The 16,700-nt window shown below is 41.6% G+C and overlaps 1 protein-coding gene across 1 annotated transcript in view; it reads right to left on the reverse strand.

Moving 5' to 3' along the window:
• whrnb (whirlin b) overlaps positions 1–16,700 on the reverse strand; it is a 96,186-nt gene that overhangs the window by 34,648 nt on the left and 44,838 nt on the right. The window contains exons 2-5 of the mRNA XM_076078143.1: positions 12,562–12,741; positions 12,041–12,166; positions 4,058–4,332; positions 2,415–2,451 (exon numbers count right to left, since the gene is read on the reverse strand). Coding sequence (XP_075934258.1) covers positions 2,415–2,451; positions 4,058–4,332; positions 12,041–12,166; positions 12,562–12,741 — 618 coding nt within the window. The remainder of the gene's footprint in view (positions 1–2,414; positions 2,452–4,057; positions 4,333–12,040; positions 12,167–12,561; positions 12,742–16,700) is intronic.

A 16,700-nucleotide genomic window follows, 5' to 3' on the forward strand; every position in this document is an offset into this window, starting at 1 on the left:
AAAGCAGGATTTTAACACCCTTACTTTCCGCTTCACCATCTACTGAATCTGCAGCCAGCACTTTGTTTGTTTGTTTTCATTTCCTGTTTTGTCTCAATTTCTGTTTTATGGTAAATAAACACACAGCCAACTACACATGTCTCTCTGAACCCATGTCCACATTTAAGAGACGCTCAACAGACCTGAGAACCGTATATATTGGATTAAGAACTGATCTTCACAGTTAACAGCCTAACTACTTAACTGTGTGTTTCAGTAGCAGGCTACGTTAGCTTGATGCTTCTATGGTAAAGAGTACTGATGCATAACTGACCAGTACAATGATGGTTATGTTATTACTATTAATACAACCAATATGTGATATACATTTTATTACTGACATGGTTTTGAATGATAAGCTTATTAAGCCTATATTATACTATTTACTTGACATTGATGGGGGGGTTGTGTGGTTTTGGGACTGCGGTGTTCATTGGTGGTTATGTGTGTGTGTGTATTTTTATCTTTTATTTTATTTCATTCATTTCTAAGTTTATTTTTAACGTATCCAACCGTCTCACTGAGCTTTCTGTCTTTTTTTAATGCTAAAAAGGTGCTATATAAATAAAGTTATTATTATTCCTGAGGAAACAAAGGCAACACAACCAGAGGGATAATAAAACACTCTTTAGAGAAGCTGACAGATTCATTTATGTATGCATACTGCAATCCCAAGGTTCATGGAACGCAGCACTAATGAGCTACAGATGACATCAGTTATTGAGTTAAGGTTAGGGAGTCTAAGCAGCTAATTAAACGATGATGGTGCTGGTGTGAAGTATAGTCCCCTCTCACATCACTCACTATTCTGAGTTCATGCTACAACATGTTGCTAATGCTGGACACAATATGGAGTGGTGGAGAAATGTGAATGATTCATTCAACGTCATGTTTTGATTCCATTAAAACACATATGAAAGAAAATGGATATGATTGGCATCCTCCTATAGCCACTATACAAACAAACCCAAGCCTGCCCCCCATAACCGACCAATACCAGAGGAATCAAAGTGCATCAACCCAACAACAACAAAGTGAAGCAGAATGAGCTCAGTCAAATAATGCAAATATCCTCTGGATGGACTAATCTCAGCATGTTGGCAGCAATAACTTACTGCAGCATTGAATGCTTCTTTATGTTTCGGTTGTCAAACAAACACTACTAAACATGCAGCGGAGCTCCAACTCAACAGTCAGCAGGGTCAGTAGCAGCACGGCTTCCTGCTGTGCTTGTTGGCAAAGTGAACTGAGGCAACATCATCTTGATACACTAACCTATTTAAAAACATGAATTCAAGTTCAACTATATTATTATATATATATGATGTTCTAACAACTGAACTGGCGAGAAGCCGGCTCCCCGAATGTGAATTAATGAGCAAAGGTGATGGTCTGTCTGCTGGTCAGTGATTGAGTGATTCAGAGTTAGGGGTGGCAAGATTCTCCACATCTCCTCAACTCTAGCAGCTATGCCGTTACTATGGAGACGAGATACATTTACATTTTTAATTGTTCTTTACAAAGATTATTGGTGCTGATAATTGGTGTCAATACAACATATTTTGTGGGGAATGTACCAGACCCGATGGTCAAATTTAGATATTTCATTTAATGTAACCTAATAGTATTAACTTCTTTTAACAGTCAACTGGGAACAAACTCTTCAACACAGAAAAGAAGAAGAGCCACTAGATCACAGATCTCTTGGACTATAGAAGCTCTCAGACTCTCTAAAGAGACAGAAAGACCAGACCTGCTAGCTGAACTCTGCTGATGACAGCATGAAAGATTTGATTGGGAACAAAAAAACGAAACATCAAATGTCTCCTGAAACGGGGAGAATCAGTTCAGGTTGAAGAAAACACAAAACAACAAAAAACAACCGCTGAAACAAAGAGCAATGCAATATTCTGAGAAGCAGCTGAAGACGCGCGGGTGAGCATGCTGAGAAACCGTCTCCGTCATCTCCTAATATGGCATGGCCATGTTTTAAAACGTGCAGTTGCAGGCTCCCCGTAAGCTGGAAGGAAGTTGCAGACCCTGCTTTTCATTTTGAAGTTTGAAATTGTGACACTTCTATTAAAAGTACATCCGTTCTAAGCAAAATTTAGTTTTATAATAGTTTTAAAATCTTTGGTCTTGGGAAAGATATTAAGTCATCCCAAATTAAACGGGACAATAATGGTAAAGTCAAACTCAAGCTGCAGGTCTGCTTTGATTTTGTCTAGTACAAAGTCGTTAAATGAATGAATTGAATCAATAAAGTCCCACCTGTAAGTCTCAGATGTCAGAGTTTGAGTGTAGAATCAGTACATGAAGCTTGAAGAGTGGTAACAAGTATGCAGAGGGCGGTGATGCACGGCTTCCATTCTTACCTTTCCTAATACAGGTGTAACTTTGGCTGAGGATGGTCTGCAACAAAGAAGAAAACAATGTTGAAGAAACAAATGATATATATGAAGATAAATACCTCTGTCTTTTAAATTCTGACACATTTAGAACGTTAAAGCTCAACATCAACATCCTGCCGTAGCCCCGCCTGAGGCAGGACTACAGCAATGTGAGGTTAACGAGGTGTGTAGCAGAGAGTCATCTGGTATGACTTCTAAGGCAGCAGCAGAAGGCAGAAGATGTAAACCTCCCTAAATTCTCAAGCAGGGCAGCTCCATTAGGGCTGGGAGACAGACGGATGAGGGAGAGAGGGTATCTCCACACAATCCTCCACTGCAGGGAAAGGTTTTCATGTCCTGGACCCCCAATGGACCATAAAACGAGTCTTTGTTCAAAGGAATAACATATGATGTTTCTGTAGTTACTGGTTTAGTTTTAAATTAACAGAATGAATGAATTGACCGCTGTGAACTTGTTTTGCTTGTCCACAGATTCCAAATTCATTCATTGAAGAACCAGAACAACCGTACATACCCGGAGATGTTTAAACAGCCCTTTTGTCTGGTCTGATTAAAGTAAAAGCAGTTTCTACCGGCATCAAACTAGTGGGCATACAAACACACCTTAGACCAGAGATCACACATCGGATTCATAGTAACGGACGATGTGGTTTGTTCTTTTTGTTTTGTTCATAACAGCACTGCTTCAGTTTAGAGCTATTTTATGCTTCAGTTCACTTCTTGCTGGTTTGAGTTGTTTTGTTTTGTTCAGTTGGCTGGTTGTCCCACTAGTCACCAGTGAGGGATGCTCTTCTGCAAAGAGCTACTGATTCATTCAGAAACACTGATAATTCATTACACTTAGTTCAAATCGAGGATTTAAAGTTTAGTTTGTTCATTCACTGAAAAACTCCCATCCAACCCACTTAATACTTAATACTTACCGTATTTTCCGCACTATAAGGCGCACTTAAAAGCCTTTAATTTTCTCAAAAAACGACAGTGCGCCTTGTAATCCGGAGCGCCTTATATATGGACCAATTGGTTAATTGGTTGATCCATACTGGTTGTACACGGCGCTCTGTCAAAATGTTTCAGTACGACTGGTAAACTACAAAGCCGCACCGCGGTAAACACCGGTACTGTGCTTACTCCTAGTCCAACACCACTTGTGTGTATAAAGACCCCAAAATGGCACCTTTCAAGAGACACGCTTACGACGCTGAGTTCAAACTCAAGGCTGTCAGCTACGCAGCCTCTATTGATCAAAAATCAATAAAGTTTGACTGAATGATTTATCTGACTGTTTTGTTGACATTCCCTTTAGCACAGCTCCATCTAGTGGATGCATAACGCAACCCCAGTCAAACGTTTGACTGTAGTAGCTTCTATTCTATGCGCCTTATAATCCGGTGCGCCCTATATATAAAAACAGTTCTAAAATAGGCCAATCATTGAAGGTGCGCCTTATAATCCGGTGCGCTTTATAGTGCGGAAAATACGGTAATACTTAACAGTAAACCACACGAGGAAACAAAGAAGCACAGATCAGTTATCAATATAATGTCTCTGCTCCAGTTCCACTGACAGTGACTGACTTTACATGGCTAATACTATAATGTACTCACCTTGAACTGCAGGTACTGGCGCTGACACTACCCTGGATGCCAGCATTGACAGTGGGGTTGGTGACAGAACTCGGGACAGCTGTACCATTGGTTTCAGCTATGGCCTGACTGCAGATCCATTTGGTCTCATCCACCACTGTGCGTGCATGAGGCAGACGACCAACATCCCTCACCTTCACCAGCAGGCGGCGTCCTGTTTTGAGGATTTGAACTGCCTCATCATGGGAGATGGTGAGAAAGCTCTGACTGTTGATCTCCATAATCTGGTCACCCACCTGCAACAGACCAGTTTACTGAAAGAGGAGCACTACATGCCCACCATGAGCGCTCTCTCACATTCTACACTACGTCACTAGTTGTGATGTGTTTACATTGCAGTCAGTAGAGACTTGGCATACAAATGACATGCAAAAGGCAAAAAAGGCTTATTGCATGCAGAATGATATGCAAATAATTTACAAATTCAATGTCATTTATGCACCATTGCTGAGAGCAGGCTGCTCTGGGAGACAGATCTTCAATTAGTGGCTCTACAGCAACTAAAGTTCAGCCAATGCAACAGCCAGCTCTTGGAGTAATAGCAGGCTGTGCCAGTGGCAACACTGGGTCTGACCCATTTCAGAAAGAATGAGCCCAGAAGAGGCAACAGGAGTCGGGGGCAGAAAAGAGAAAACAGAAGAGTGTGGAAGTGGTCTAGTCTCTCCTTATCCTTGATATGTTACTTCAGTTCAGTGTAGCTTGTTGTTGGATGGATGGATCACCGCAATACAACAGTGCAGGTCTTCCCCAGAAGTTCATGAGCTGGAGAGGTGTGCAGCTGTAGTGTGTCTGCAGCAGCACTTTCACTGCTGACTCGACTCGCAGCCCTCATTCACCTGCTGGTGAGCCGTCACTGGTGAGCCTCGTCACTTCATGTGATAACTTCAGTTGGTACGCGAGCGCCTTACAATGAAGTCCTTATCAACACAGCTTAACCACACCTCAGTATTATGTCTCAGAAATGGAAAACAATATTCAGCACTATGATTTCATTCGTGTATAATCACCTGAAACTAAGAAACGTGTTTTTTATTAGTTTTCTTCATGTTTTGGTTTCTTTTATTATCATGCTGCAGCATCTCTTCTGCTCTGTCGGGCTGAGCTCCTCCAACTACAAACACACAAACACACAAACACACAAACACACAAACACACAAAGCAGCCAGGAGGACAGAGGACATGAGGAGAGAGGACATGAGGACAGAGGAGAGGAGGACAGAGGACATTAGGACAGAGGAGAGGAGGAAGTGATGCTGATACCGACATGTCTGTGATCTTTATAAACTTAACTCAGAAATGTTATTTATTTTATTAACATTTTATATTTGTTTCTAGTGGGATATTAATAACTTTAAAGATACTTTTATGAAAAGAAAATGATGAATAAATTCTTTATATGCTTTGAAAAGCAATTATTTAGTCATGAAGAAGAACAGAGAGTATTACTAAGAGTAGCTTCTGGTAGCAATAAATCATAAAGTTACCCATCCCTTACTGAAGACCACCATCGTTCTCTGACACGCTTGGAAGAGGAGGCTGAGCAGAGGAGTATTTAGTCTGCTGAAAGCTGCAAATTCACCACTATATGCCTCTAAATATTACACGATGTTTATTCAAACTAAAATATTGGCCAGATACACGTTGCACCTTGAAGGATTGTGTCTTTAGCTTGTCCTGCTGCCATCAAATGACCAACAGATAACATAAAGAAAGTTTAACAGTATCTGTTTACTATAGGTTCTTATGTATTTTTCAAGAACATACAAGATAATGTACTTAACTCAATATCCTAATATCCAAAAACAGCAATAGAGGAAGCCAGAGATTATGCAGAATATGCTTGTTTGATTGTTGAGGAAAGGAAAGCAGCTCCTCTGCTAGCGTATTTCTCGACTTCTACTGTTAAAGACCCAGATATCACTGTGAATATCTACTAATACAACCAGAGTATTTTTGACGATATGAAATGGCTTCATGGAACAACTGTAAACTGAATCTCATCAAAGTTTGATGTATCGATCTAATCTCACACCTGTAGTTTCTATTCTCCCACTCAATGTGCTCTTCTATGGAGAAAGAAGCCTTCTCCCTTCTGTTACCTGCCAAAACATATTCCAGTCCATCTGTTTCAACAGATTCTTTAATCCGGGAACTTTATAATAATCTGGCTAGTGGACCTCCGGCTCTTAAAGAGTGAAGCCGATGCTGAAGTGCCTTGAATCTGTATTTGTTGAGGGGGCTCCTCTGGTCTTATAGAGGTCTATGAGAAGATGACTCTACTTCTCACTTGATTGATCGTAAACATTGTAAACATGAGTTTATGGTCTCAATACAGCATGATGTTTATTTAGTAAATCATTTAGAGTCAAATAGAGCATAAGAAGGGTCTGCTTTAGGGCGGGGCTACCTTGATTGACAGGTCGCCATCAAGGCATTGTCCGGTCTGGGAGTTGTTTTCGTCTTTCAACTTTAACCTTTTCACCGTGTGTTTTCCCTTCATCAAAGTTAATTGTTAACCGTTTGGTCACCTACTTGGCTCCGCCCTCTCGTGTCACTTCTGGTTGCAAAAAACAAGGTGACGCCTGTCAAAATGACAAACTCAAGGCTTCAAAAGGAAAGTTCACAAATCAATAGGTGACGTCTCTGTGACCTCGTCCCCTCCTTATATACAGACTATGCTAGTGTTCACTATGCTAGTAGTCTTTAGCCTCTTGGCCTGTAGGCGGTGCTAGAAGTAGTGTCCAGAAATAAAAGGGTTCAACCTGGGAGTTAAATAAAAAAGAGTAAAAGTAGGAGTTCAGCCCAACAATGGCACTATAAGGAAAGGAGGACAGGGGGTCACCCAAACATTCAGAACCATCTTCTGGGGACCATGATTTTCCACATTTCCATGGCAAGAGCTGCATGGACTGATTGATTTATTGTCCAACCAATATCACCATCCTATAGATCTTGCTATATTTCAAACAAACCATGTCGTATGTCTGAAGACAAAATGATTCATATGTGTTCTAACTGGCCATGCTCAAAGGTGGGTCAAAGCAGCTGCTTTTATATCTGTATTCATGGTTTTGCACTTACTTACTAAAGGTTACTGAACTTATCCTGTAAAGAATAAAAAAGAAACATGACAGATCATTTTAAACCCAACCTGCTGTCACACCTCCACACACCTGGAAAACCAGTGCAGAGAGTGGGAAAGATTCTCTGTTTGTCTGTTTCAGACATGGTTGATATTATTAATAGTGTTAATTAATTCATAGTAAATGAACTGGAGGATAGTAGTATCAGTCTAGTTCAAAATAAATATGTCATCTTTGAAGATGTTGGAATCAAAGTTAGTCCAAGTCCACTAACTTCCATCTACAGAGTCCTGAGGGCATGACTGGATGTTACTCCTAATAAGATAATTAGTATCAAGCTTGTTGTGATCACCTGCTGCAGTGTCTAGCTCCATCTCACTGCCACCACATGCACATGGGAGAAGTTTGCCTTCAGGACTTTCTGCCAGAAAGGATTTATTTAATCCCAAACATGCTATTTTGCTAAAACTAACCAAGAAGCCCTGGAGGCAAACTTCCCCCATGTGTGCGGGATGGGGCATGTGAAGCTAACCTTCCCATGTGGTGCCCTGAATTACTGCCGGCTAGCTACAACAACAATGAGTTGGACGTACCCAAGCACACGGGAAAAATCTGTAAGCCAGCTTGTTACCTTTAAATCTTAATATTAGATTTTGGTTTCTCTAAAGCGATAGCAGATATAGGGTACATCCTAAGTCTCTTATTTGTCATTTCCTCGCTCCTCGATTAAACAGGAAGTTGTTGGCACCATATTGACGGCCGTCCCAAAGCTCTTAATTCTGCTCTAAGGAGCGAAGAGCGAGGAGGGAGGAGGGATCTCTGAGGAGGGAGGAGGGATCGAGGAGGAGCCATGGGCGAGGACGCACGAGAACAGCCTTCCAGGAAGTGTTTTAGCGGCCGACATGCTGTGCACTGCATTGTTCATCTGTTATGTGATTGGACGCTGCAGCCGATCGGACTGATCACATCTTTCTAAATATCTCTGGAGTTTAACACCAGAGTGAAGACAGATTAATTAAACTCTAGTTTATATTTGATTAGTTTTCTGATTCATCATCTGGTTTAAATAAATGTTCATTGTAGATCTGAACAACAAAAGGACCACAAACTACTTTATTCATCTATTAGAAAGATTTGTGTTTTCATGATCTGATGTTTCCCTCAATAACTTTATTATGGAAACAATTAAAGTCAGAGAGAACTTTTTACATCATTTATCATCATTTCATTCAGTCACGTGAGGCGGATCATTCCTGAGTGTTTCATGAGTTTTATCATTTAAGTTTAACCTGAAACATGGAGCCTTATGCATTCATTCCAGTGTTCAGGAGAAACAATAATCATATTCTGGGTTATTTAATAATGACGTCACAATCTGACTTTTAAAACATACAGACGCATATAATTAATAAATAAGACAAACACATTCCGCCGGTAGAAATTGTTCCTGTACTTATAAGCAGGACACAGAACACATAAATACCACAGACTGTGTATAAATACTCAAAGCGTTTGTTCAAGAGGTAACTGGCTACAGAGAGAAAACACCTCTACTGTAATAATATCTGTGTCTTTATTAGTTATTAGTATTATTTGTCATGAATTCCCTTCATATTAGTTTGTTTCATCCTGCCTGCATGTTTAATTAACTCTCCTGTCATTTCAGGTCCTACCTTTCACACCCGATCACCTCTCATTCCCCTCACCTGGTCCTCCTCACCCATCTCACCTGCAGCCCATCCCCTCATTAGCCCTCACTATTTAGCTCCCCTCTGTTCCCTGCCACATTGTCTTGTGTGTTATTTCCAAGCTCTCCAGTGTAGCTTTATATTGTTCCGACCCTGTCTGCCTGTTGGTTCCACTTTGGATTTTTGCCCCTTGTTGGATTAGTTTGCCTGTTTGACTGACCTCCAGGTTGTGACCCTGCCTGAACTCAAGTAAAAATAACTATACTTGCATTTTGTCTCCGAGTTGTGCTTTTGGGTTCAAGTACCTGTAATCCTTTCAATTATTAGTTACTATTATTAAGTACAGTGATGATAACTGTGTCTTTATTAGTTATTAGTATTATTAATTACAGTGATCATGTGAACAGACACAAACTTCTGAAAAGTCTCTCCAGCTGTTAAAGCCGACTGACAGCTGATCACGGCTGTGATCAGCTGATCCTCCATCAGAAACAGACGTCGCATCACGTGACGCTTTAGAGGAAAGGACGTCTCATTTCTCTTAAAACGTATTTCCTTGTTTCTCTCTCCTTGCATCTCTCCATGCATCCCTGGTGGGAGGGACTAAGACACAAGGAAAGGACGCGAGTGAGGGAAACGGGGATGACATTAAGAGACTTGGGATGTACCCACAGTAGCCTAGCTACACAGTGAGCAATATGTATTTTGTAGTTGACTGATAAGTATAACTTCAATTATTGAAATACTTACGAATGAAGCAAGCTCTGGATTGTTGGTCAGATCCAGGTTGGGGTCAAGTTCTCCGGAGCGAGAAGTCAAAACTGCAAATCATTGACTGAAACCTTTGTGATTCTATTGGCAAGTGAATGAAAGAGTTTCTGTCAGAAACCCTTGAGGGCAAACTTCTCCCCTGTGCTCCACTGGTAGATAGATGGTTGTTAATCTGATCACTCTCTCTCACACACACACACACACACACACACACACACACACACACACACACACACACACACACACCCTCTCTGCTCTCTCCATTGTTCCTGCTCTCACAATTTACTTCATAGCAGCTCCAGTTCTGCAGCATGACCAGCAGCCAATCCTTCAGGTTCAAATAAGTACCTTTCCATCTCTCTCTGTTGCAGAACTTGATGAATGTCACACTGCATCTGTCAAGGGACAATATTTGAATTTGTATGATGCCTTTCAACTTCTGTCTTTCTTGATGTACTTTCTCTCTACGTAAGGCTATTTTTTTCCAGGTGTCCCAATGGGTTTGATAAGAAATGTGATGTTTTATTTTCATACCCACGTAGGACACAGTGTGATATTATCATGAAAGCCATATTGAGGACTCAGTCATATTGTTTACAGATAGGAAACACTGGCTTCTGTTCTTCTTCCCTCAGGCAGGTTGAAATAAATAGCACAGAGTGAGAGTGGCCTGCTTGTTGATGCAGAAATCTGACCTGAAAGCACACAGCAGAGATGTAGTATATGGATAATAAAGAACTTTATGTCGACCCGTCGTGCCAGTGAATTCAGCTGGCTGAATGAAACTGTAGGGCAGGTAGCAGATGGTATGTCTAATGGACAGTAGGGGGCAAGAATGTTACCAGGTTCATCAGAATCCGACGTCAGATATTCATTAAATGTAGGAGAAAGATTTAAAGGGCCATCTCAGGTTGTTTGACTACCTTACATTGCTCTAAATGACTTTGACATTTTAATTCCATTTGTTAGTCGGCAATCTATCACATTAACCATTAAGTCTGCAACGCATATAGTTTCAAAATCAGTCTGCACTTACAATTGCGTTACCATACAGCAGTAATGTAGCTTTGACAACAAAGATAGCAGGCGTGGTGTTCATTGGGATGGATCTCAAGTTGTAGTTAGAGGAGCAGAAGCTGTCTGCTGGACTTAGATATACTGGCAGAGGAACTTTGGACATTACGGTGGACTGCAGGAGGAGCCGCCGAACACCATACTGAACAACTCTGTGTCTGCTCTGGAAGTCTTCAGGTTTCTGAGATCCAAAATCACCTCATGTGGGCATACAACATCGACTCCATCATCAATAAGTCCCATCAGAGGTGCCAGCTACGGAAGTCCAACCTGCCTCAGTTGATGCTGATCCAGTTCTATCCAGTCTGTTCTCTGCTTGTCCATCACTGTGTGGTTTGGATCAGCCACCATACAGGACAGGAACCAACTACAACGGACAGTATGGTCTGCAGAGAACGTCATTGGTGCCAGCCTGCCCTCCATCCAGGAGTTCTACACCTTTAGAGTCAGGAGACATCACTGCAGACCATCAAACCCTGGAAAGGACTTGTTTCAGCTTCTGCACTCCGGGAGGTGCTGCACAACAATGTGCGTCAAACCAGACAGACACAAGAACACTTTCTTCTATACTTCATATTTTTACTCTGTTACTTTGTTTACTGAAGTATATCTTTGCTGCTGTAACATACAAATGTCCCCCTGAGGATGAATAAAGTATCTATCTATATATATATATATCTATATATGTATAGATATATATAGATATATCTATATATATACGTATAGGTATACGTACAGTATATTAAGAATTTATTTCACCGACTTGTATCTACAAAGTAGTTGTAGGTTTATTTGTACCTCTCCTTGTTCAGCTGTGTTGTCCTTGTGTTTAGCTGTATGTTTATTTATATCTTCTTGGAACGGGACACAAGAGCAACCTCAGAGCTGGCGTCTGATTCCTTGTATGTTTACACAAACCTGGCCTATGATTCTCAACAGGACTATGATTTGGGTTCAAGTCAGCATTAGTTTCTCACATGTATTGTCGTGAATCAAAAACTTTAAAGTAAATTCCGCTTCCCAAGGAATCACAACACTGTACTTTGACTAAATGTAACTTAATGAAATATCAGGGAGCATTGTACAGTGATGGAAGCACTGATTGGTTCGGCTGTGGGAACATTTGTGTTGATGTAGGAATGTTCTGATCAAACATGCTGGGGGAGAACGGCTTGAGTGAAACCTAGAATCATTTATTCTTATAGATAACCTCAGGTCATGATGCTTTGCCACCATCTCACAGATGAAGAATTGTCATTAGATTGGACATGGGGGAAAGGTTTTGTGGTGTAATGTAGCAATGCTATTAGAAGGTTGAGTTGAGGTACCTTTAGTGCACCAGCATCTGCAGCAGATCCAGGGTCCACTCCTGTGATGTAGATCCCCAGTCCATACTCAGCACCGCCTCTGATCATTAGGCCCAGAGAGCGACCACCGTCCATATTTAGATCTGCCTACAGAAAGGATATGACATTCAGAAGTGTAGACTTGAGTCAAGATGCATCGGGATGTGTCAGTACATTTGTTTGCAGCATATATTGGATCATTCAAATTAGTAAATTGTAAAAGTACTTCCTCAAAGTCTGTGCTGCTCTTATTTGTTTAATCGTTGTTTTATTCATTTTGAATTGTACATCGCATCTATTATTTCGCTCAAAATCAAAAGATTGCTTGTTCGAACCCCGGCTCCTCCAGTCCATGTTGAAGTTTCCTTCGGCACTGTACCCCAAATTGTTTCACATTGGTGTGAATGTTAGTTACTTTAGTCCTGATGTACTTTTACCATTTATTACAACTGCCTTTTTTCTCTTGAACAACCAGCAAACACCCACACACAGATGTTTCTTACCGTCCTTTCCTCCATGCCATGTGCTTGCCTCTGGTTGGCCTCCTGACAGTCGTCAGGTGGCGGGGAAATGCTCCGGCCCTCAGGGTCCACCCAACTGTACACGTGGTTGGTGATGTAGCCTCCAGGGATCCGACCCATGGAACACACTGAAATGGCCAGCATCCTGCATCCCTTCAGCACCTGCATCACAAGAGGAGGGTAAGGTTGTAAAGGTGTTACATACAGCAGACCACATCACCCCACACAGCGAATACTTGCTATCATTTTAAGGCCAAAAAACCTCCAACAAAACCAATAATTACTGTCCTTTATAGCAGAGAATCGTGGCCTTGTGCAAAGGGAAATCAATGATGGCTCTGTGTGCGGATATTCTTTCATGGGATTTTGGTTCCCAGAAATGCAAAGAACAGTTACACAGTTTGACTCGATGGTAAATTGACTTGTATAGCACCTTTCTAGTCTTACGACCGCTCAAAGCGCTTTAACACTATATGTCATCATTCACCCATCAGGAGAAATCAGGGTAAAAGTTATAAAAACGCTAATTGCAGCATGACATCAGATGCACTACACACCCAGCAACCATCCCATCATCTCATATGAACCAGATTCCTATATAGTGGGCCGGTCCAGGCTAGCAGACAGACAGTACCTGCTCCGACAATCCTCTGCAGCAGATTTGACTATTGCTCTCATTTGAATTGAAATCACTGAAGCTCCTTTGCCTTGTGCATGTGCTGTCACATCAATTATATGTTTTATGAGAGAAAGACAGAATTAGCTTCGGCTCTGAGGCCACAGCACTGAGTCTCACTGTGACTCACACAGGCCCAGCAGAGGATCACAGCAGCACAGACGTCAGCAGTCAGGTCTTCTATGGATGAGGTTCCTCTCCTAAATGAGAGTATACTTTGGAAACAAAAACTGTGATGAATTGTTTAAAATTGTTATTATTTGTGGGCGACTGTGGCTCAGTGGAGAGCAGGGCTGTTCTTCAATCGGCGGTTCGATCCCCGGCTCCGCTAGTCGCATGTCGATGTCGATGAGCAAGACACTCCCGTAGCTGTGCCTACGGTGTATGTGATAGAATCTGAATTGTAAGTCGCTTTGGATAAAAGCGTCGGCTAAATGACTGTAATGTAATGTAACACTGCATAACAACCTGACGAGTGGACACATTTATTAATTATTGTTGTATGCAGTCTGAAAAGTAGGGTTGGAAATCTGTACCATCTTGTAAAAACCCAGCCCAGTGTTGCCAACTCGTTTCCAATCAAAGTAGCAGCACAAGCTCAAAAAGTCACTAAATATAGCAAGAACGTTGCCAAGTCTACAACACTGACAGCCCGTCCCTTTAGGCCTTCCTCCAAAGACACTCCCCCAAAAATATCACAATGAACATCAACACTGATGAGCTAGCAGCTTGTGGAAGACTCTGGTGATGAACAATGAGTGAACGGGCAGAGTGCACACAGGTGGACAGGTAGGCGGGCCTTCCAACCATTACATTGGACCCAAATGAAACGATTGGACGAGCTCATTTCAGGCTTTTTGTTTTTAATTGTCAGACCATTTGATTAATTGGTTGTTGTCAGGATGAATTGAGAATTTCAACGTTATATAAAAAATGTTTTTGAAAAAGATTACCAACCGTACCTTTAAATCACTTCCTGTAGATGTTTAGTGAAGCAACGTCTGGTCTGCTCGTCTCAAGTGAAACACGTACAGTTAGCAGCTCTCTTCACAACATGAAATCTGTCCTTTAGACGAGAATAAACTGAACTAAAACTAACGGTTACATTACAAAGTTGTTACTACAACTTGAGACTGTATACATTTAAGTGAACGTTATAATCAAGACTAAACACAGGCGCCCGATCCCCTCTGACCACTGCTAGTGTCGGGGGGGTTGTGCCAGTAGAGACACATTATACACTTTTCATCGTCTCCCACGTGTTTCTGAATAATGAGGCTTGAAGTGCTGAAAGTTCTTTCATCTGCATCAACGTGAACACAACGCAGTTTTTGTGAACTGACAGCTGCTTACTTTATTCAGTCCGTGTCTCTTTCTCTGTCCATCCTGTTGTGTCTCTCTTCTGTCACTCAGGTTACAGGAATGTGCAATGATGGATCATGATAAGCACACTGACTCGCTGAGGGAAACATGTCTGAAGAAGCTGCTGTAGCAGGAGTTAGAGTTCAGATAGTCCCTGTAGACATCTGCTGTTGGGCTTTCATTATCTCAGAAACAAGAAACATGATCTTGGATCACTCACACAGGCCAGGTCAGATTTAACAGGTGCCTGGAATCTGCAACTGGAACTGTGTGTCATTTCTGAAGTCGCTGTTTTCACTGTTTTTTATCTCGGCCAGAATGACAGATATGTGCATCACCATGTTCCCGATCACTGACCCTGAAACCCCTTCAGACCACAACAGAGACTTGTCTCTCCAGCAGCCCTGACTGCTTGATGTCACGTCCAGAGTCCAAGTGAAAGTAGACTTCTGGGTATTGTTAAAATCACATTGGCATGTAACAACACAAAAGACGGAAAGCTTCCAGCCCGGGAACATAACTTGCTCAGCATTATGTTGAGCATTTCATTTCCAGAGATGGTAAATTCATTAAAAAAAATGATTAAAAAAAAACATTGTTTATGTCAAATTTCAGTTTTTACTGAATTGCCCATTTCCCAAAAGCCAGAGCATGTTGTCTGTCCTTGCAGTATTATTAAATGTTCAGTGTCTCAGCACTATGACCGCCATGTGTCCTTCCAGCAGTGCAGTGACGATCATTCAGCTCAGCTCTTACTGAGCTTATTTATGAAGTAACACATGCACTCACGGACTGTGTGCTGAGTCAATGGGTTGAGATTGTATACAAGTCTATGAGAAGATGACCCTACTTCTCACTTGATCAGTAAACACACATTTAGGGTCTCAATCCCTAGTTTCAACTTTCGCACTACAGAGAGGAGGTACAACATCTGGATGAGTGGTGTACTGACGATAACCTGGTCCTGAACTCTATAAAAACCAAAGAGATCATCGTGGATCTCAGGAGAACCAGGAAGACCACACCTCCCCCTCTCCACATAAACGATGAGGAGGTGTAAGTGAATGAATCCACATCACAGAGGATGTGACATGGGCCCTTAACACCTCCACCTGGTGAAGAAAGCCCAACAGAGGCTCTTCTTCTTGAGGAAACTCAAAAAAAAGCCGAACTCCCCTCTCAGCTCCAAGTGAACTTCTACAGGAGCACCATAGAGACAATCCTCTGCTACTGCGCCAGCTGCACAGCAGAGAACCGGAGAGACCTAGACCGGGTAGTTAAAACAGCGCAGAGGATCGTAGGAACCGAGCTCCGACTCTGGACACGGTGTATGTTAGCCGTCTACACAAGAAGGCTGACAACATCAGCAAGGACCCGACCCACCCAGGTCACAGTCTGTTGGAAGGTACACAATACAAACAGACTGAGGAACAGCTTCTTCCCCAGAGCTGTAGCCTCATCATCCCCCTCCCCCCCCCCCCCCCCCCCCCCCCCACACACACACACCACTGTAGCTGCATCTCAGGCCTAAACAGCTAGCCCACCCCCCCCCACACCATCAAGCTGCTGAACGTTCTACTGATTCTACAGAAACACTTTATTCTCTGTCTGCACTGTCAAAACAAATGTTCACACTGCACTGTTTGCAAACATTTTAAATTGTATTACTTCAGTAACGTTCTTATTCCTTTTGTGTACTTTTATCTTGTATTTGTGTACTTTCATCTTGTATTTGTGTACTTTCATCTTGTATTTGTGTACTTTCATCTTGTATTTGTATACTTTCATCTTGTATTTGTGTACTTTCATCTTGTATTTGTGTACTTTCATCTTGTATTTGTATACTTTCATCTTGTATTTGTGTACTTTCATCTTGTATTTGTGTACTTTTATCTTGTATTTGTGTATTTTCATCTTGTATTTGTGTACTTTCATCTTGTATTTGTATACTTTCATCTTGTATTTGTGTACTTTCATCTTGTATTTGTGTATTTTCATCTTGTATTTGTGTACTTTCATCTTGTATTTGTGTACTTTCATCTTGTATTTGTGTACTTTTATCTTGTATTTGTGTACTGTCATC

Source organism: Anarhichas minor, unplaced genomic scaffold, assembly GCF_050575085.1.
Source record: "Anarhichas minor isolate MPS153535 unplaced genomic scaffold, ASM5057508v1 ptg000063l, whole genome shotgun sequence".
Classification (NCBI taxonomy): Eukaryota; Metazoa; Chordata; class Actinopteri; order Perciformes; family Anarhichadidae; genus Anarhichas; species Anarhichas minor.